The sequence below is a fragment of the Triticum dicoccoides genome, chromosome 7A, assembly GCF_002162155.2.
Source record: "Triticum dicoccoides isolate Atlit2015 ecotype Zavitan chromosome 7A, WEW_v2.0, whole genome shotgun sequence".
Lineage (NCBI taxonomy): Eukaryota > Viridiplantae > Streptophyta > Magnoliopsida > Poales > Poaceae > Triticum > Triticum dicoccoides.
The window spans coordinates 185,654,732-185,677,156 of NC_041392.1; the positions used below are offsets into that span (position 1 = coordinate 185,654,732).

The following is a 22,425-nucleotide window of genomic DNA, read 5'->3' on the forward strand; positions in this document are numbered from 1 at the left end:
ATTGTTTTACATGAAACGATTGTGTGATTATTGTATACATTATGTACAATGTAAATCGATGTTCATGAGTCAGGTCTCTTAGACTGATGGGTACATGTACTTCGGTTTATTTGGTTAACCAAATAAACCAAACCGATATATTTTGGCTAATAAGGTTTGGTGGCTAGTTTGTGTGGTTATTTTGGTTGTCTTTCTCAAAAATCAAAATTATTAAAAACCGAATAAACTGAACCGTATAAACCATATTAACCGAACGCCCAGCCCTAATTCTCGGTATATATCTAATACATTTTTCTAATAGTTGTCAAATACAAGATTAATATTTATTGAATACTCCCTCCGTCCACGAATAAATGTACATCTAGCTTTTGTTTCAAGTCAAAGATTTAAAATTTTGACCAACTTTATAGAAAAGAATAGTAGCATATATGACATCAAATTGATATATTATGAAAGTACATTTCAAAACGAATCTAGCGATACTAATTTAGTGTCATAAATGCTGCTACATTTTTCTATAAAATTGGTCAAAGTTTTAAAACTTTGACTTAGGACAAAACCTAGATGTACATTTATTCATGGACGGAGGGAGTACATGGTCAACATTTTTTCTATAAACATTTAACATTTTTCAAATGCTTGAGTAACATTTTTCAGATAACATATCTACATTTTTAATACATGATCAACATTTATTTAGAATATTCAAAAGTATAAACGAAAGTTAAAAATTGAAAACAAAAAATATGCCAGGAAGAGCTTATAAGTGTATTTCAACAACAACAACAAAGCCTTTAGTATCAACAAGTTGGGGTAGGCTAGAGGTGAAACCCATAAGATCTCGCGACCAACGATAACAAAGCTTATGAGTGTATTAGTTACAGCTAATTTAGCATCTAGATTAAATCAAAATGACAGGAAGGTCTTCGTGCATGTCCTCAATTTTAATTATTTTTGGTCCATCAAGTAGTTGGTGGAATGAATGATGTATGGCAATATAATCATTATTATGCTCTTATAATCTGCTGCGTGCTACTACTTCGGACAAGAAGTGGAAATTCTGCTGTGTGCTACTACTTCGGAGAAGAAGTGGAAATTTTACACAATGCCTGTGTGTTTAACTTATTTTTTTCTTTTAATAAAATAGTACTATATGTTTCCTCTTTAAAGCAGATTAATATGTGCTGTTATGTTATGCTTCAAATTCAAGTACATAGAGAAAGGTTAACTTCTGACGAGCGATCGGTACGAGGCACATTGCCGGTAGGCCTGTCACTTGCTGAAATCTTAAAAAAATTCTATATTTGGAAACTGAGGGAGTAGTTGGCGCGAGCCCGTGTGCGAAGGTGAAAACTTTGGCGCGCATTCTCTTCTGTGCGTGTGCCTGAACGAAAGAGGAAGAGAAGAAGAAGAAGAAAAGAACACCCAATCTCATCTTCCCCTTCCAGTGACAAACAACTATTCCCAAATTATGGAGGAACGTGACTCTTCTATTACTCATATACGTCGTAGTGGCAATAATGCTAGTCATTCCATGGCAAACTTTGGTAGGGCGGCTTCTACTCTGTTCGTTTCTTCAAGGAGAACAATTCATCCCCCCTTTGGCCCCCGCGTCGCTTCGCTCGGGGCGACTCGGGTGGCGACGAAAACCCTAACCGCCGGCCCCCCGTTCCCCTCCTCCTGCCCCCTCGCCGCCGCCCAAGGAGGCCTCCGGCGAAGCCCGCGTGGTCGCCCAGGACGGCGGCGGTGAGGATCTGGCTGCTTCGCTCCTCGCAGAGGGCTTAGGGCGCCGAGGCAGCGGCCTCGGGTTGGTGCGGCGACGCCGTTTCTGCGGCGAGTGGCGTCGCGGGTGTTGCCCCCCGTCTTCTTGGTCGCGAGGGCGGCGAGTGACGGCGGGCGCTGACGCCGGTCGCAGCGGGGGCGCGGCTTCCCTGTTCGCGCCTGGACCTGAAGGCAGCTTCCACTCCCCCTCAGCGTGCTCCTCCTCGCCGGATCTGGTCGCCGGCGGCCTCTGGACGCCGGATCCGTGGCGGGTGGGGTTGCTTGGAGCTGCGGAACTGGACCGGGAGAAATCCTTGGCTGGTTCTCCGGCCACGGCATCGGCGACACAGGCAGGTGCCGTTTTCCTCCTCGGAGGCTTTGTCGAGGTTCGTTCCCTCTCCCTCCTGCTCCATGACCCGGGTGAAAACCCTTGTCTTCTCAAAGACTGGACGGCAACGGCGCAACGTGCGTCGCCACCTTCTTGAAGGTGTCGTCTTGGGCATGGTAGGAGTGTGCAGAGTGCTGTGAGGTGGGTGTCGGGTTGGCTGCGTCAGCAGCGAGGGAGGTGAAGCTTGGTGCTCTGTTTATGTAGCAGTGATGCTCTGCTTTGGCTTGCTCGCCGGATCCTTACTTGCTTGCTCGCCGGTTGGCGCCATTCTTGGGCAGGGAGGGGATAGGGCTCCTCTCTTCTGCTAGCAGCAACTTGATGCGGTGGCTTGGGCATGGAGCCTATCCATTCGGGCTTGATCTGTTTCCTGTAAGGTTGCTTCATCTTACCCGCTGTTCGTTTGTTCAGTGTCAGTGCCTTTGTGCAGTTTTCCCCCTTGGTGGTTGTAGCGGTGACCTGCGGTGTGGCAATTCGTCTGGTTCCTCGTGCAGCGCTGTGTCGGGTTGAGAATCTCCCATGGTGCCCGGCATCGTGTCCTATCCTGGCTCTAGGGTGAGCTTCTCCATATTCCAGCGGTCCGGCGCCTTTCGAGCCAAGGCGAGGGGCAGGGGACCCCTCTGGATTTGGAGAGGAGTGGATCGAACAAGGTGTCACCTTTCGGTGTAGATGAGGACGTGACCATCGCTGGACTTTGTCTCAGTATGAAGAACCCCTCCGGTTTGCTCAGCTTGATCTACTTCACTTGGTGGACGCCATCGACTTCTAGCTAGTGCTTAATTTGCTTATCCCTATAGGGCTTAGTCTTTGGTGCTTGTAAGCTGCTTCGGCAACACTATGTATCTGCTGCTTTTTTCTGTTCTTGTTTGCGGCTTTTCGCAGTTGTTTAGTGGTTGTTACGATGGCCTTGTGTAATCCCTAGCCGGTTGATGGCTTTGTTAATTCAAAGTCGGGCTCCCACTTGAGCCTTCGTTCTAAAAAAAACTTTGGTAGGGCTAATGACCGAACTATAGTTTGGCTAGGGTCCGGCCAGAGGAAGTCCTTAATGTTGCTTTACGAGATTGTACTCCCTAATTTTTTAGTAATAAAGAATTATTTCGCAAAAAAAAAACCATTCCCAAATCCCTAGCCGCCGTCCAATCGACCAGGTTCCCCGCCTTCTTCCTCCCATGTCGCGACCCGGATAAGAGGAAGGAGGTCACGCGCCCAGCACGCAGATTCAGATTTATTGCCAGTTCGTTTTGATTGTAATCTTGGCGTATCTTAACCAGTTCGGTTGTTCCTCCCGCCTTCACGGCTTCGCCAATGCCCGCCTCTTCTCCGTCTCCCGTGGGCAACGACGACGGGCCGTCGCTGACCGCGTCGGCGATCGTCGCTCCAGCCGTGTCCGGGTCGCACGTCGTCAAGGTAGACGGCTACTCCCGCACCAAGGGGCTTGGCAACGGCAAACGCATCAACTCCGAGACTTTCACCATCGGAGGCCACCGATGGTGTGTGCACTACTACCCTGACGGCGTTGTCTCAGACGACGCCGATTGGATATCCATTTTCCTGTTCTCTGACCGAAGTGATGGTACTGAAGTCAAAGCAGAGTTCAAGATAAGTTTGCTTGACCAAGATAGGCAGCCAGTGCCGCAGTACAGTTTCAGCGCCCTGATACGCACCTTCTCCAGCAAAGAAGCTGCATGGGGCTTCGGTCATTTCATCAAAAGAAAAGACTTGGATGAATCCCCTTACCTCAAGGATGATGTTTTCAGCATCAGGTCCGATGTCACCGTGTTAAAGGAGATCTTCACCGAGCCAATCCTGCCGTCTATGGTGGTGCCGGTGCCACCGTCCGACATGCACCAGCATTTTGGACAGCTGCTCTTGGCCGGCGAGGTGGCCGATGTCACTTTCGAGGTCGGTGCGGAGACATTCGCTGCACACAGGTGCATACTCGCAGGCCGCAGCTCGGTCGTCGGTCTTCAAGGCGGAGCTGCTTGGTACCATGAAGGAGAAGACCGCAACTCACATACGTATCGACGATATGGAACCCAAGGTGTTCAAGGCTTTGCTCCACTTCATCTACACCGACTCGCTGCCCGTGATGAACGAGGGCGATGAGGCAGCGTTTGCTCAGCATTTGCTGGTAGCGGCAGACAGGTATGACATGGAAAGGCTGAAGGTGATCTGCGAGGGGAAGCTGTGCGATCACATCTGCAAGAGCACGGCGGCGACAACGCTGGCACTGGCTGAGCAGCATGGTTGTGGTGCTCTGAAGAAGGCGTGCTTCAAGTTCCTGATGTCTCCAGGTAACCTGAAGGCAGTCATGGCGTCTGATGGATACGAGCACCTGAGGAGCAGTTGCCCAGGTGTTATGGACGAACTGGTGGCCATGCTTGCTCCTTGACCTCTTTGAGTTTAAACTCACCAGATCTGGTTATTTATCCTGCTATTTCTATTTTCAGAAGTGATGATATCCCACTACTGTAAAAAACAAGGGTACTAGCATTGATGCATCTGTTTGAGCTCAGTTGTCATTTCTAGACATCTGAAAACGGTGAAAATCTTCTGTTTAATCTGAAGACATCATTTTCCGAGTTCTGAAAAACTAGAGGGGATTCTAGAAATCCTAAGGAAAAACCTCAATTTTAAGTTAGCAGCTTGTACAATCTATTCTAGTTAGAGTTTTAAATTTACGGTGGTTACAACATGGTGCATGTTGTTTAATTCAAATGTGAAGTCATAGTTCGTAATTGCACTGCTTCAATCAGAATCGTCCAGAGTTCTTTTTTGCAAAAGAATTGTCCGGAGTTGACATGCTTGCTGCTAGAATAAATAGAGGGTAATAAGATTACAGTCAAAAAACTGGTGATGAATCATTACAGTTATCTTCACTCAGCTGATCCATCTGGTCCCAGAACTTTGCATTTGGGAACGTCCAGAAAAATCTTGCTTCGAGAAATAACGTCCAGGAAAGCTTGATGCTCTATCTTTGTCAAACTAAATCTGCAAGATAATGCTTTCTTGTTGGACTGGTGATAGAGGTGTAAGAAGTAAACCTATGCAAAACAATCTTCAGTGGTACTTGGCTTGATGACGCAGGTAGTTTTTCTGTACTGACTGAACTATACTTCGCAGTGTATCAACAAGTAATTCTGTAGAGTTTTAGAATGTTGTGAAGATACATGTAGATTGCTAATGAGGATGTTCATTGCTGTCCAGGTTCCGAGTTCCCACCAGCACTGCCGTGAGCCCGCGACACCCACAGACTCCAAAAGCTTTTTATTATACCCTTCAAAAACCCCAACTAAACATCAGGTCATAAATAGCTCCGCCCCTCATGGACTGTGCCGGCTGGTTCATATGTTTCTTTCGAAAAGGAAGATAACATCCCCGACTGGTTCCTATAGGAATATACTGATAGACCTTGCGGATCGAGTCCTGCTCTGCTCCCCTTCGACGACGGTGGCGCTGTTGCCTCCCCTTCGCCGGTGACGCGTTTCCCTTAGCGGAAGCGCGCCGCCGTCGAACGGCGTGGCTGCTGTGCTCTTTGCCCCGGTCGGGGTGGAGTTCTTCTTCTCGAATCCTCGGCATGCCGATGCGATCCGAGATCGAGAGGAACGGCGTGGCCGTGCGGCGGCGCTACTTTTCAGATTTCTTTTCCCTCTTTTCTCTGTTAGGATTAGGGTTCTTGAGGAGGGGGGATCTTTCCATCTCTGTTTTTCTTTGTACCGAAGATCCTATAACCAAACCTGTTTGATACCATTGATAGACCTTGCGGATCGAGTAGGTCAGATAATTGGTGGTCCTACCTTCTGCTTGTGGCTCGAGGAGCCCCCGGAGCCGGCCATGATGCCGGTGATGGCAGAGAGTAGTGGTGGCGGTGATTCCCGTCAGCACTGCACTAACCCTAGATCGGTAGGGGACTAGGTGGGATGTACGGCGCTGCGACGAACCTCGTGAGCCGCTGTCCCCCATCTTTTTATATAGTGCAGGTGACAGGGGCCCGTCACCCATAGTGGGCTGAGCGCCCCCGATCAGGACGTGGATCTAAGGGCCCGGTGGACCGTTGGGCCCACACGGTGGAGATCATCCTAACATATACATGTATAACAAGATGGCGACTAGCTAGCTAGATGCAGATCATACTTAAATTAATGCACGGCAACTTCGTCGAGCTACTTAATAAAGTGATCAGCGTAAGAAATTCAGCCGGACAGCATACGTTAACATCGCATTACTGCTAACCATGTGCATATATACTGTCCATTGAGAGATTAAGGGGTGAGTTTTGTTCAGATTGACCATTGAGTGAGAGGCTGAGAGCTAGCCAATTGCAGATGGGTCTCTCGACCGCTGTGGATTGGTGGGAGGAGTGGCAGCTGCGAATTCTCGTCATCTGCAGCCAATGTGTTCAATGGCTCCTCTACTTCTCCGCCCGCCGGCGTAAGTCTGCCGTCTCTGCCTCCTTCCGACTTTTGATATGGTTAGCATACATAGGCAGCGACGCGGTGGCGATATATGCTCTCGCCGCCCTGTTCAATCGTCACAGGAAGCCGGAAAATTCCAGCTTCACACATGGCAAAAGCGTCCTAGAGGTGGTGTGGGCGCCGGTCCTCCTGATGCACCTGGGCGGACAGGACGGCATAACCGCCTACAACATGGAAGACAACGAGCTATGGAAGCGGCACGTCCTCACGGCCGTCTCTCAGATCACAGTGTCAGTCTATGTGTTCTGTAAATCATGGCAGGGCGGCGACAAGAAGTTGTTGCAGGCAGCTATCATGCTCTTCACCCTCGGGGGCATCAGATGCTTAGAGAAGCCATATGCTCTCAGGAGTGCTAGCATTAATAGCCTAGTTAGCGCTTCTGACACTACGACACAAATGGACCATGAGGAATACAGCCGCGGTTAAAGAAAGAGGTAAAAGCACCCTAGGTATCCTAACTTGCATAGAATGTGATGTTTTAGTTTTAGTCCTAAATTTACAAAGTGCAACTTCATCATACCCCAACTTGCAGTGGATGTGATGATTTAGTCCCCGGCCTATCATAGCTCGACAAGTGGCAGCAAGGTGGTTGGACCGGTCATCGCCCGCACTTTTTGCAAATAACACCTTGCAGTCTTCTCTAATTAACCTGCAGTATAACCTTTTCAGGAGGGAGCATGGAGGTGGTAAATACCGAAATGGATGTGTGGAAAATGAGCCCACTGATGCATGCAGACGATCGGTGATAAATACACAAAGTATTGAACAAATCAAAGATTGAACCCGGTCGGATCAAAATGTGTGTTGAGAAATAGAGAAGATGAAGTTAATTACATTCTTGGCAGCTGCGCTGAAAGCCTCCCTGTGGGTGATGTCCGGATTGTTGGCCTTGATACGCTGAATCTCGTCTCTGCATACGTACATTGGAAATCATGCATCATGCATACGAATTTTGCCAGAGAGAAGATTCAAGCTAAAACGGGGAACTAGAATGAACCACTGATCACTCACTTGATGAATCGGCTATATGCCGAGGGAACTCTCTGCCGCTTCTCTGGATCTGCAGAAAATCACGGCAAGCAGCATGAAATTAAGGACATAAACTTGGCAGCTCCAACACGGATCAAGGAGAAAAATCAGACAAGTACAACCTGTTGGCCGTTTGGTACTCCTACAGTCGTATATATGCGGAACCTACAGAACTGATTATGTTTCTCATTCCTAATGCCCTCTGCATTTATTTAGTTTAGTTCTCCTATGCCTATAGTATCACACACTGTGCATATGTTAACGTTGGAGTTTGGGGAAAAAATTCCTCCACGGACAAAAGGTACTATTGGGCCCGGGAGCAAATTATTCAACAGGTCTCTTCCACTCGAAAACTCCATTGACCGTCCAGAAAGAATCCTTAAAAGAGAGACAGCACGCATAAAGAGGGAGCCAACGACCCAAAGAGATGTATACTGCTCGAATTTGGTTAGCAGTACAGCGTGCACTGCTCGTTCAACACGAGCGGTATATGTAATTTGAGTGCAATTTGGGGATATTAATTTTCAGTCAATCAGACAGATTAAGGCTACCCTTTTCATCTGGTTTCGCCGCCCGCATGCATCCTCTTCTTCCGCAAGCCCATCTCCCGTCCCTTCATCGGGCAGCTTGGCTCGTAGACCAGGCGCTCGGCATCATGCCATAGGTCTCGCCGACGTCTCACCGTTGTGGCATTGTCCTCTTCCTTGCTAGGCCATATGTGAAGCAATGGCTTATGCTGCTCATGGTGGCCTGGTTCATGGCGGTGGTGGCGAAACCACCGGACACCACTGGCGAACTGTCCGCCATTGACAAGAAGGTCGTACAGAAATACGTAATTCTCGCGGCGGCTCCCAGGCAGCAGGGTGTAGACGACAAAGGCTCACGGTCATGGACAGTTTAGTGTTCACCTTTGTAGAGTTGGCCATATCCAATGCAAATTCATGTTTTAAATTGTATATTGGTTCAAGCTGTTGCCTATTCCAGTGATGGCTCGGTTATTTCCTAGCATCTGAAGAAAGTTTTAACGTCACTCAGTTTCTAAGATGCAATCATACTAGATACAGCCAAGCATGGATAACTGAACTTCTATTCCATAACAAGGCAGCAGACGGTCGAGGCCTGCCGCAAGGTCACGGGTGCGCGAGCCTGAAGGTCTACAAGAGGAGCATGGCGAGAGTTAGATGGACGAAGCGAACTAACGCAACGACAGCGGCAGCAAGAGCGGCCGAGGGCAGTTGGACGACCGGTTGGGCGTGCAATATCGAGGACGGCGCGTTGGAGTAGAGGTGGAGCTTGGCTGCCTAGGGCGACGGCGGGAGGTGAGATTGCCCTGCAGCAGCGTTTCCTCTCGACAGCAATGACAGATACAAACAAATAGTTTGTTAATTAGAGAAGACTTCAGGGTGTTATTTGCAAAAGTGCAGGCGCTGACCAGTCCAACCACCTGGCTGCCACTTGTTGAGCTATGATAGACCGGTGACTAAATCATCACATCCACTCCAAGTTAAGGTATGGTGGAGTTGCATTTTGCAAGTTTAGAACTAAAACATCAGTGCAAGTTAGGGTACCTGGAGTCCTTTTACCTCCTAAAGAAATGGGTATGGGCTCTTCAGGTAGCAGGATCAGGATGCGGTGAAGACCTTGGGTGGAGCATGAAGAGACCGTTTGATGAGAGTGTCCTTCTCGCACATCGCAGCGGACTTGTGCTTCTATAAAATGGGTATCATGCATGAGGCGGACGCGGAGTAATTGCGCTCAAGCTCAAATGAGCTCGTTATCTACGTCGTCAGTTAGCGCTCGTGGATCTGTGCCAGAGTTCTATACGCGCGCAGGCTGTTCGCGAGAAAATCGAGCGCTGTAGCGAAATACGTATGCGGCAGCGCTGGGTGGTGGGCCATTACCGCGGGGCAGGGTTGACGGATCTGAGGATAGTGCGGACGGCCGTCGGTCTCGCGTGGTGAGCCGTGTGGATCAGAACCCGCGTCCCCGTCTGATCCGTGGACCAGGAAATTGGCTTTCCGTGTAGTGATGGCAGCAGAAACGAATTGAGGGCAGGACCGAGATTCTTCTCGGCTACAACGTGTGTCATTTGGAAGCTGAAGACCCGGGGACGGAGGCAACTGGCGTCGCCGGCGAGCCGCCATGGAGTTTCTGGTGCAATTAATTAGCAGGTGCGTGGATCTTCGCTTTTTCCAGGGATGCTGCCTCCATTTTGTAGCCCTCTTGTTAGCTGATCCAGAGATGGATTTGTTGCAAGATTCAGATTTAGTCTGCTTGAGGAGGTAGGGGAGCCGGTTCCTGTGGTTGTCAATGTCTTTGCCGTGGCGGATCTGCAAGTGGCATTGCAGGCGGAGCGGGAGGCAGTGCAACGGCGGTGGACAGCGGCGAAGCACAAATCTTCTTGGCAAAGGAGGCGGCGGAGAACAGAAGGGAGAGCTCGCCACCAAGGTCGGAGCTGTCGACGGGGAAGATGAATCCCCAAGCACCGGGGTGGAACAAAAGGTTGGTGAAGTAGAAACTTTGCCTTCCATCCGATATTCTGTGACTTAGAAAATGGAAGTAGAAATGACTGAATATATCATGCAGTTAGAGCAAGTGCGGGTTGTTGTTTGCATTAATAAATTTCATGCTGTATGTGCCTGTGTTTGCACACTGATTTGTTCTCTGCATTCACAAAATCCAGGCGCCTGTAGTCTCTGAAAGTACGGATGCAGGCTAATTACTCTCTGTAGTGAAAAGATTTCTGATTTATGTACTGGTGGTTGCAGACTGTTTGCTCCCTGTATTTAGATATTTTTTACTATACGAGAGCCTATGTTTTCAGGCTGGTTGATCTCTGCAGTAAGGAAATTACTAAATTATGTACTGGTGTTTGCAGTATGTTTGGTGTATGCATTTTGAAAATTCATAGATATGTGCCTGTGTTGGTAGGCTGATTGCTCCCTGTGATTAGAAAAAATCATGCTATATTTGCCTTTGTTTTGTATGTTGATGATTGCTTTATAGGTAAGATCGATGAACAAAATCCATCTTCTTACTTTGTATATATATGCATATTTTTTATTTACTAAAGGTGGAGAGGCGTCCCAATGATAGCCACAACAAGTTCAGGAAGAATCTTGGAGCACCTTCTGTCAAGGATTTGAACTTTTGAAGCCATCTTTGTTCTCTTTCGGCTCCGCTTGATGGATGACCAAAAGTAGCTTTATATCCCCATGAAAGTCTCGAATGTTCCAGTAAGTATTGTTCATGTACATTATGAAAATGCTATTCGGCCGAGTCATGTTTTTATTCTGTCAAATGATGATTTTTTTAGTATAGTTGACAGTAAAAAGTTTAAACCCATTAGAGATTATTAAACAAATGTTCATTTGAAAAGAGATTGTGAGGGTTTGATTGAGATATGGAAAAGCCACAAGAAGAATCGTGCTTCTGTTCTACCTAATTCTCCTTGAAATCCAAGAGCTCAGTGGTTCTTTTTTTATTTTCCAGTTCAGCTTTGTAAGGCCTGAGTTAAATTTAGCTGCACATTTAACTGCCAAACATGCTTCTAGCTCCTTGCCGGAGTGTGCGCGGTTCTACTAGGTCCCGGCATCTCTGAACAATTGTATACAGTATGAACTTGCTGTTGTTGGTCAAGTAATATAAGCTATTGCTTCCCCCAAAAAAACACAGTTGGCTTGCAGGGTAAAGACACCATGCCCGTCGCACGTGACTGCCTTTTGTTTCTGAACAATCATAGGTGCAGCACAGCCTTGCAGGACACTGTGCCTGTCACGCGTGACTGCCTAAAAGCCATGAGGGGTTTTGCATAGAACCCTACAGAGAATGTGATTGTACCACAGTAGATAGAAGTTTCGACTCCCTCGGAGAGGCGTACAATTTTTACAACATATATTCATGGGAGAAAGATTTTGGCATAAGGTATTGGAAGAGCAGATTGAGTGTAGAGAGGACATATTGCATGCAGGATATCGTCTGCGGATGCTTGGTGAGTACCATGAAAATGTGTCCCCGTATGGTTTGAAACTTTGTTCAGTTTTATCAATGAACTGTCCTATTCCTGAAATGTAAGCCATCGATTTTATCTGTGTGAATCAGATTCCAGTCAAACATATAGTGAAGAGGTGGACAAAGGAAGCCTACTGCCAGCACACCTGGCCCATTATCATAAGGATCAAATGTATAGGAATCCATTCTCGTATTGACACATCAGAATGTACATGCAGAGGTAGCTGAATGTGATTTGGACTGCAGAGAAGGGAAAGTTGTGAGTGCGGATCTGAACTGTTCATTATGTAATTCGAGATACAGTTTTTAGAGTCGTAACTGACGATGATCCATTTCACATGTATTGTTTTGGTGTTGTATTGATCTGCTGTTGTTGCACCGTTGAGCTCCTATGCATGTACTCTCCAAGGGAATGCTATGTGGTTTGTTTTCATGATCTCTGTGTGTGGGCAATCTGAGAGGTGATGAGGTGCACAGGTCCTTCTGTGGATTACTGAAGATTGTTTGTGCTGCCGCATTTTGGTCTGCTTTTGCGATGTCTGCATGGAAAACAATTGTGAAGTGAAATTGTTTTTCATGCTGCAGAATTGGGAGTTACTGAATTTGGATTTGGGTGCAGAGGAATTATTTGTGTACACCGCACTTGACACTTCCAGAGTTTGCCAATGTGTACAGGCAAGAACAGGTGGGAGTAAATGGGCCGATGAAGACGGCGTCCGTTGGTTCAGAACGGTAGGGTAACGGCCTGTATCGTTAAGAAGCGTCCAAGCCGGCAGACGGGTAGCGGAGACGTCACATTAATGCTGGTCGGTAGGTGGGCCACGCCATGCATATATTATTTCGAATACACTGCCGTATATCTGGTGCAATGCGAATCTGGAAGTGCTTGGACGGGAAGGATAACGAGACCATCTCAGCTCGGGCTCATAAAAGGACTTCCCGCATGAGGCACCGTTCAATATGATGAAGAGATTTCTAGGAATGCGGAATGCCCTACCTGGTGTACAAAATCAGTGTATCATGCAGGCGCAATGGGATGCAGAGAAATATCCAACTACATGATGTACCTACTGCGTGCAAAGCCAGAGATGTTAATGACGGGCACAAGGCGGAATCTGTTCATAGCCGCTTACAACAAACTCAAGGAAACCCGTGCTGCCCAAAACCACCGCTGGAGCAACGAGTGCGGGGGCGACCCATGGCCATGGGCCTGCGAAGGTTCTTGCACCGCTGCATGAATTCAAAAGAAGAAAATGAGCAACAAATCCTGGAGGAAAAATCAGTTGCAGAGAGAACAAGTGAACTTTCTCTACATTTTACAGCGACATTTCAGATATGCTATGTCTAGCTGGTCGGAATGCAAAGAACAAGTGAACTTTCTCTACATTTTACAGCGACATTGTACAAGTGGTCGAAATGATGTATGGCAACCGAACTTTCTGTACATTTTACAGCGGACACCGGTGATTTCTATGTCGAAATGAAACCGAAATTGTGTCGCCGTCGTAAATTTTGCGCGAACTGCTTCATGGATCCTCTGTAGATCTTCAGTCAGGCTCCGAGCTCGCGAAGCTCCCGCGCCAGCTCCTCCACCTCCCGCCACGAGCTGCCGCCTTCGCGCACCGCGGCCGCCGCCTCCTCGGCCAGCTCCTTGGCCCGCGTGGCCACCTCGGTCCACTCCTGCCCCTTCTCCACGACGGTCGACTCGAGCACGCGCACCAGCTCGTCGGCGCACGGCGCCGTGGCGACGCCGCCCCAGCAGAGCGGCACGGCGGCGCGCAGCTCGTCCACGAGAAGCCGCGCGTTCACGAACTGGTCGGACGTCATCGGCCACGCCAGGATGGTCACCCCGGCCGCCGCGGACTCCAGCACCGAGTTCCACCCGCAGTGCGTCACGAACCAGCCCACCGCCCGGTGCCGCAGCGCGGCCACCTGCGGCGCCCACCCGCGGATCACCGTGCCCCTGCCGCCCGCCGCCGCGCGCTCCTCGAACCCGCCCGGGAGCGTCACCGCCGGCCCGACCGCCCACACGAACGCCGCGCCGGTCTTCTCCAGGGCGGTGGCCAGGGCCGCCGCGTGAGCCGGCTGCAGCACCGCCATGCTCCCGAAGCTGATGTACACGACGGACTTGTCCTCGAACTTGTCGAGCCAGGCGCACAGGTCGGCCGCGGCCACCGCCGTCTCGCCGCCGCGGTTGCCCGCAGCGTCGGCCTCCGGCGCCAGCGGACCCACCGCGCGCACGCGCCGGAAGCCCAGGTCGGCGAGAGGCGCCTCCAGGTACCGCCCCTCGAGCCGCCGGAACGTGTTCGACACGAACGCCGAGCAATCCAGGTTCCAGAGGAAGTTCCTCCTGACCCCCTCCGTAACCTCGTCGCCCTCCTTGTACGTTCGGTAGAGCAAGCTGAGCTGCCGCCACGGGTACGCCGGGGCGCCCGGGAGATCCGGGAAGGCGATCGGGCACTCCTCGTCGCTCTCGTTCTCGCGCCTGGGCAGCCGGCGCAGGAGCGAGTGGAGCACGGCGGTGGCGTAAGCAGCAGACGACGAGAACGCGACGCGAGGGAGGCCGAGCTCGGCGGCGAGCGGCTGCGTCCACCCGCAGAAGAAGTCGGAGAGTACGGCGACGACGCGGTCGGGGGTGCCCGAGCGGGCGCGCACCCAGGAGCCGAGCGGGGCGCGGAGCCCCGCGAAGGCGACGATGAGCGCGCCGAAGAGCACGGGCGGGCACCCCTTGGCGCTCTCGACGCCGGCGGGGAAGGCCGGGTGGGAGGGGAAGGGGAGGGTGAGCGCGCGGACGGCGCCGCCCGGGTGCGCGGCGAGGAGGGGCGCGAGGAGCGGGGCGGTGCCGGGCGTGGCGACGACGGTGAGGCGGAGCCCGCGGGCGGCGAGGAGGCCGACCAGGTCGAGCAGCGGGATCGTGTGGCCCTGCGCCGGGTACGGGACGACCAGGACGTGGGGCGCCGGAGCGGTGGAGCTATCGGTGGTGGCGCCGGCGGCCATTGCTATGGTGGCAGTGGTGGTGGTGTCGCGGTGAATTGCGACCTGGGGTGGGGTGCGACGTCTGCGGTGTTTGGTCGCACTTCTCCCTCTCTCAAAAAAAGTCTAGGTCCAATCTCGGCCGAAATATTGTACTTAATCCTTTTTTTCACGTTTGATCGAGATATCGTTAGATTCGTTCCTGACTTTGTACTCCAACGGCTCCATGCAAAGACATGGTTGGGCAGAATTGACAAATTTAATCTAAGGACGAAATCAAATCACAGAATAAACTGTCCGTGAAACTATTTCACACGGCTGACCTTTTTGTGTGACGCCCGACATGAAGTCGCCACACTACACTGTGCAACGCCTCACAGATAGGCGCTACACGCCTGGCCAGCGTGACACCCGTGTGATCCGAAAATTACTAAGTCAGTGTGCAGTGCCTGAGAGCTAGGCGCCACATTATACAGTGTAGCGCCTAGCTCCTAGGCGTTGCACTAGTGGTTGCTTCATTTTGTAGTGCAACCGCTAGTGCAGCGCCTGAGAGCTAGGCGCCACACTATACAGTGCAGCGCCTAGCTCTTAGGCTCTGCACAATGACTTAGCAATTTTTAGGCAGTCTGGGGTGCAACGCTGGCCAGGCGTGTAGCGCCTATCTGTGAGGCGTTACACGGTGTAGTGTGGCGTCTTCGTGTCGGGCGTCACACAAAAAGGTCAGCCGCGTGAAATAGTTTCACGGACAGTTCATTCTGTGATTTGATTTCGTCCACAGGTCAATTTTGTCAAATTTGCCACATGGTTGGCCCCCTCCGGGTGGGCTTTTGCTAGTCCTGGTCATGGGAAGCCCGGCCCGGCCCGGCCCGACGCTGCTTCCGGGCCAAGCTCGAGCCTAGATTTTGAGCCTGATGGCCGGGCCGGGCCCAGGCCAGTTGTTTTTTCACTTTTCTAATGCCTCTCCTCGACCTCGTATCATCAAACGACATATGACACCGAAGGTGCTGCAGGCGACCTACTGCAAGGGGTGTCAAAGATGTTGTAGGGGGTTGTTGCATGGCGCCGCCGATGCTGAAAGCGGTGGACACCACCATTTCTCGCTATTGCGTGCTAGCTGTGGGTCGCGACGAGAGGCCGTCGAATGTTGCAAGACAATTGCGTTGTCGAGGTGGTGGCCATGATGATGCTCTGGCGGTGGACGCGGAACGACAAATGTTGTTGCAATGAGGCGACGGCTTCCTGCAAGTGGAGAACGGGAGACCGAAGGCTGCTGCTATGTGATGTTACGAGTGGAGCGATGAGACGACGATGGCCATTGCGAGCCAGACGACGAGTGCAACGAGAAGGGTGCAGCTTTCATGTGAGTGTTGCTGCATCGGGGAAGAGATACACGATGGATCGAGGGTGTACACATATCACATCTAACGGTTGGGCCGACTGATTTCCCATTCTCTACAGGCAGTTGGTGTCTAGTGCTGACGTCATTATCTCACCTACCTGGCTTTTGGGCCGTTAAAGCTTCGGATTTAGGACCCGAAGGCCACCTTTAGGCGAGAAGTGCTAAGCCGAGAGAGCTCCTATTCGGCGCTGTCAGTGCCAGTTAGGGTTGCTGGCACTCGCACGCGACACGTAGCGGGTTGGTCCAGCAACGTGCTAAAAAATCAAATGCAAAGAAAAAGAGTTGACAAATTCTATGTGAGGTGGGATCCAAACTCACACATCTATATATTAAGAAACAATTCCTTATTTAACACTATTCTAAATTTCGTTTTCTTATTGACACTGATAAACTTTTTCTTCCCTATCTAACAATGAGTTTAAATTTTATGCCTTTTATAACATTTTTGTTCATTTTAAGCCTAAATAGCATTTAAAAAGACCCTTTTGCCCCTCATGTTATGTGTGTGTGCAGGGCAGTAGCGCACACACGCAGCATCAGTGTGCGAGCAGTAGCACACACGTAGCAGCACATACACACGCACACGCACACGCAGCAGCAGCACACACGCACACAACACACTCACAGACAGCAACACACACGCAATAGTAGCAGCAGCACGGATGCACACAGTGTTGGCGCTGCCTCTCGCAACACCTCTTCTTCTTCCTCCGTTGCCTCATACAAGTCTCTTTTTTGCTTTCTCTCTCAACACAAAGAACACGTATGACCAGGGAAACACACCCACACACACTAGCAGCAAGGAAGAGGAACAATGGCTTTGCCAAGAGGTCAGCTCCTTGGTTCACACGAGAGACGACCGTCACTCTCGCCCACTATGTGTAATATGCAACATATATAGGGTTGGACTCACGCATGCACCAACTATCCTGCACTCTTGCCCACTAACCCATAACCTGGCCTTAGATAAAAAAAAACCATAACCTGGCCACTAGCTAATCCCTGTCTACATGCATGCCCAAGTCTAGAACTTGTGCAGCATCCCATAACCTTTTTTCCCCTTATGGCCACACAATCTGGCCTGCATGCAATGTGTACAAACGCGATCAAGCACTAACAGACTAACTAACTCACCTTATCTCTAGTGCTCAAGTGACATGCAACACACCCATGATCCACACTTGCATTGTATAACATATAACAAGATTAATCCTAATGCGCAGCACACGGGCACGCAACAGCGCGCACACACGCACACATGCAATAGCAAACCCACATGCAGTAGCACACACGCACACCCGCGGCAGTAGCACACATGTACACGCGCGCACACACGCACACAAACATACTACATGAGGGCAAAATGGTCTTTTCAGATATCATTCAGGCTTAAAATGGACACAAGTGTTATAAAAGGCATAAAATTTAGACTCGCTGTCAAATAAGGAAGAAATTATTTATCGATGTCAAATAGGGCATAAAATTTAGACGCAATGTTAAATAAGGAATTCTCTAGACATTGGCGCAATAACCACTAGACCGAGCTCACTTTGTTGTCTGCTTTGAGGAAGTAGTACTGTTTGGTCCTTTTTTTAGTATCACAATTAATCTCTATTTTTGTAAAAAAAACAGAGTTGGTGATGATGGTGTGCCCGCCGTCCTGTAATATAGGCTGTCCGATTTATATCTAACGGATAGGAAGAAAACTATGATAATTTTTTAAAAAGATATCCACACTCCTCTCCACATTTGCAAATAAGGCACTCCCTCGTTCATCCTTTTCTCCCACAAGATAAACTACTCATACAAATGCATCTTGATGTTCCGTGCAACGCATGAACATCTTGCTAGTATATATTATATACCCCAGTATAAATTATTTTTTAAAAAGAAAATGTAAAATATAAAAAGAGTTTTTTTGAAAAAATCCATGAATTTGGGAAAAGTTCAAAAGAATTGAAAAATGTTCATATGAAATAAGAAAGTTTGCGAATTCAGAAAAGTTCATGAATTTTAAAGTATTCATACAAAATTTAAAAAATTCATAAAATTCTGAAAACGTTCATGAAACTTGGGGAAAAATTGCTAGCTAAAAGTTCACGCATTTGAAAAACATGTTCATGATTAAAAATTCACTATTTTGGAAAAAATCATTAATTTGAAAATTATTTCATGAATTTGAAAAAGGTTCACAACTATAAAAAAAATCACGGCTAAAGAAAACACGAATTTGGAAAAAAGTTCGTGGAGAATAAATTTCATGTATTAAGATAAAAAAGTTACTTCCTCCGTCTCATAATATTAAAACGTTTTTTACACTACACTAATGTCAAAAACGTTCTTATATTATGGGACGGAAGGAGTAATGAATTTGAGGAAATAAGTTCACAACTGTACACAAATGTTCAAGAATTTGAAAAAGTTCACATATTTGAGATTTTTAAAAAGCAAATTTGAGGAAAAAATTCACAAAAAATGGAAAAAGTTTGCGAATTTGCAGAAAAGTTCATGGAAAATGAAAAGGTCCACGGACTTGGAATTTTCTTTTGAGTTTTGAAAAAGTTCATGAAAAAGGGCAGTCCGGTGCACATAGCTCTCGCTTGCGCGGGTTGATACGTCTCCGTCGTATCTACTTTCCAAACACTTTTGCCCTTGTTTTAGACTCTAACTTGCATGATTTGAATTGAACTAACAGGGACTGACGCTGTTTTCAGCAGAATTGCCATGGTGTTATTTACGTGCAGAAACAAAAAATTTCGGAATGACCTGAAACTTCATGGAACGTCTTTTTGGAAATAATAAAAAAATCCTTGCAAAAGATGAAGGCCAGGGGGCCCACACCCTAGCCACGAGGGTGGGGGGCTCGCCCCCCTACCTCGTGGGCCCCCTGGAGCTCCTCCGACCTCAACTCCAACTCTATATATTTGGTTTAGAAAAGAAAAAAAATCAAGAAGAAGGATTCATCGCGTTTTACGATAAAGAACCACCGCCAAGCCCTAAAACCTCTCGGGAGGGCTGATCTGGAGTCTGTTCGGGGCTCCGGAGAGGGGAATCCGTCGCCATCGTCATCATCAACCTTCCTCCATCACCAATTTCATGATGCTCACCGCCGTGCGTGAGTAATTCCATCGTAGGCTTGCTGGACGGTGATGGGTTGGATGAGATTTATCATATAATCGAGTTAGTTTTGTTAGGGTTTGATCCCTAGTATCCACTATGTTCTGAGATTGATGTTGCTATGACTTTGCTATGCTTAATGCTTGTCACTAGGGCCCGAGTGCCATGATTTTAGATCTGAACCTATTATGTTTTCATCAATATATGAGAGTTCTTGATCCTATCTTGCAAGTCTATAGTCACCTACTATGTGTTATGATCCGGCAACCCTGAAGTGACAATAATCGGAACCACTCCCGGTGATGACCGTAGTTTGAGGAGTTCATGTATTCACTATGTGTTAATGCTTTGGTCCGGTACTCTATTAAAAGGAGGCCTTAATATCCCTTAGTTTCCGCTAGGACCCCGCTGCCACGGGAGGGTAGGACAAAAGATGTCATGCAAGTTCTTTTCCATAAGCACGTATGACTATATTCGGAATACATGCCTACATTACATTGATGAATTGGAGCTAGTTCTGTGTCACCCTAGGTTATGACTGTTACATGATGAACCGCATCCGACATAATTCTCCACCACTGATCCTGTGACGCCCTCGATTCAATCGTACTCTAATCATACACGCAAATGTGTACGACCAAGATCAAGGACTCACGGGAAGATATCACAACACAACTCTAGACAGAAATTAAAATAATACAAGCTTTATATTACAAGCCAGGGGCCTCGAGGGCTCGAATACATAAGCTCGAAAACACAAGAGTTAGCGGAAGCAACAATATCTGAGTATAAACATAAGTTAAACAAGTCTGCCTTAAGAAGGCTAGCACAAAAGCAACAATGATCGAAAAGGCAAGGCCTCCTGCCTGGGAGCCTCCTAACTACTCCTGGTCGTCGGCGGTCTCCACGTAGTAGTAGGCATCGACGGTGGCATCTGGCTCCTGGGCTCCGACATCTGGTTGCATCAACCGGAAAGAAGAAGAAAGGGGGAAAAGGGGTAGCTAAGCAACTGTGAGTACTCACCCAAAGTACTCGCAAGCAAGGATCTACACTACATATGCATTGGTATCAATGAAATGGGTTGTATCTGTGGACTGAACTGCAGCATGCCAGAATAGAGGGGAGAGCCTAGTCCTATCGAAGACTAGCATCTTCAGCGATCTTGCAACATTAGAAGAGTTAAGAGTAGCATAAAGTAAAGTAGTAGTAGTGTTATCAACCTCGGCCAGAGATCCTTTCTCGACTCTCTGCGAGAAAGCATCCCAGAGCCATACTATCCATTCATCATAACCATGTCTCATATCCATTTCTCATCTCAAGTATCTAGTTCTAGTTGTATCAATCAGGATACAACTCTAAGTGTCCGTTACCGTAGGACAGGCTATCGATAGATGTTTTCTTCCCTACAGGGGTGCACCAACTTACCCACCATGCTCGATTAACTCCGGCCGGACACACTTTCCTGGGTCATGCCCGGCCTCGGCCAAACAATACGCCGCAACCCGACCTAAGCTTAATAGAGAGGCCAGCACGCCGGACTAAACCTACGCCCCTAGGGGTCATGGGCCATCTCCCCGGGAACTCCTGCACGTTGCGTGGGCGGCCGGTGAGCAGACCTAGCTACCTCCTTCAAAAAGGCAGGTGCTTACGCAGTCCAACCCGGCGCGCGCCTCTCAGTCACTGACATCTATTAAGCTTCGGCTGATGTATATGACGCAGAACGCCCATACTATGCCCACGTGATGGTTAGTACTATCAGGCCAGAGGCCCCTCGGATCAAATATCCAAATCGTAGTGGATTAGGAGCATGCGGTAACGAGCAGAGACTCACGACCGATGTGACCTCATTGCCCCGTCTCGAGTACTTGCGGCAAGGGCTAAGAATGCCCGGTCACACCTCGTAAGTATCTCGCGGGCACCTTCTAGGTCAACCCGACTCCACATCACTCGCTATTAAGCTCGCGTGGGTACCCCTCAGGACCGACCCGTCTTTTGTAACATGGCTCAGTGCAAAGTCATAGTAACCATAGTAACTATGTGTCTAACACCAAGGGGAAAACCCAAGGAATCACCCCCAGTGAATTCCACTCGATGTTGTCATCAAGGTAAACGTAAGAGGATCCACCCTCGAGGTTCAAACTTGAGGGGTTGCACGACAGAGCCGTAACGGAAGTGGTTAAGGAGGAAATCACCCTCGATGATCATGACCGAATAGCTACACTACAGAGATCTCATCAGGAGTGATGTATGAGGTTCACCCTCGGCACTCGATAGTAACTCTGTAGTGTCATACAACTAGGGGGTGATGTGCGGTGTCGGGGCCTGGACGTCGATCACGTTGATCGAGTCATCGAACATAAAGCGAGGCAACTGGGACAAGGTGGGGTCACTGATGGATCTCTAACCAACCTATACTAAGCAGTTTAGGATAAGCAGGTAAGGTATGAAAGCAGGTAACAACAACAGGCTATGCATCAGAGTAGGATCATACAGAAAGCAGTAGCAGTTCTAATGCAAGCATGAGACGGAAGAAATGGGCGATATTGGAATGCTCAAGGGGGGTTTGCTTGCCTGGAAGCTCTGTTGAAAAGGAGGAAGTGTCGTCGTCGACGTAGTCGATCACAGGGGCATCATCGGTCTCGGGGTCTACCGAAGAGAAGAGGGGGAAGAAACAATGAATATAAAGTAAACAAAGCATCATAAAGCATAACATGACGATAGGCAGAGCTAGGGTTGTCCTAACATAGTACTACACGTTGCAGACGGAGGGGATAAACATTCGAGGATGAATTCCCGGCGTTAGACGAAATCCCGACAGGTGGAAGAGGGGGAACGGTTCCATGTTCAACATTATAGGGGCATGTGACTGATGAAAGGACCGTGTATTTGAATTCGTTGTATTTTTCTGAGCAACTTTCATATAGAAAACATTTTCATCTGAGCTACGAATTATTTTCTATGATTTTTCAAAGATTAAAGCATTTCCAGAAATTATTTAAATTGACAGAAAAGAAAATATGATGTCAGCACGACATGTTGATGAAGGAAATATGCCCTAGGGCAATAATAAAGTTATTATTTATTTCCTTATATCATGATAAATGTTTATTATTCATGCTAGAATTGTATTAACCGAAAACATGATACATGTGTGAATACATAGACAAACAGAGTGTCACTAGTATGCCTCTACTCGACTATCTTGTTGAAGAAAGATGATTATGTTTCCTAGCCATAGACAAAGAGAATGATGTAATTGACTTGACCCATTCCGT

At 48.5% G+C, this 22,425-nt stretch overlaps 1 protein-coding gene, 1 long non-coding RNA gene and 1 pseudogene across 2 annotated transcripts; 1 reads left to right on the plus strand and 2 right to left on the minus strand.

The window, feature by feature from the left end:
* The first annotated feature begins 3,451 nt into the window (after nucleotides 1–3,451).
* Nucleotides 3,452–4,538, plus strand: LOC119333371 (annotated as a pseudogene).
* A 2,775-nt stretch (nucleotides 4,539–7,313) lies between these two features.
* Nucleotides 7,314–7,673, minus strand: LOC119330574. Its single transcript, XR_005160162.1, has 3 exons — nucleotides 7,633–7,673; nucleotides 7,456–7,531; nucleotides 7,314–7,343 (listed from the first exon to the last, which is right to left on the minus strand). It is a non-coding gene; the product is annotated as an uncharacterized LOC119330574 (long non-coding RNA).
* Nucleotides 7,674–13,077: 5,404 nt separating this feature from the next.
* On the minus strand, nucleotides 13,078–14,737 carry LOC119328165 (flavonol 3-O-glucosyltransferase UGT89B1-like). The gene has a single exon (XM_037601184.1). The coding sequence runs from the start codon at nucleotides 14,656–14,658 to the stop codon at nucleotides 13,213–13,215; it is 1,446 nt and encodes a 481-aa protein (XP_037457081.1). The 5' UTR covers nucleotides 14,659–14,737; the 3' UTR covers nucleotides 13,078–13,212.
* Nucleotides 14,738–22,425: the final 7,688 nt, after the last annotated feature.

Bases quoted from the DNA above. Each gene is read 5' to 3' on its own strand.
- LOC119328165 (XM_037601184.1), bottom strand. From the start codon at position 14,658: ATGGCCGCCGGCGCCACCACCGATAGCTCCACCGCTCCGGCGCCCCAC.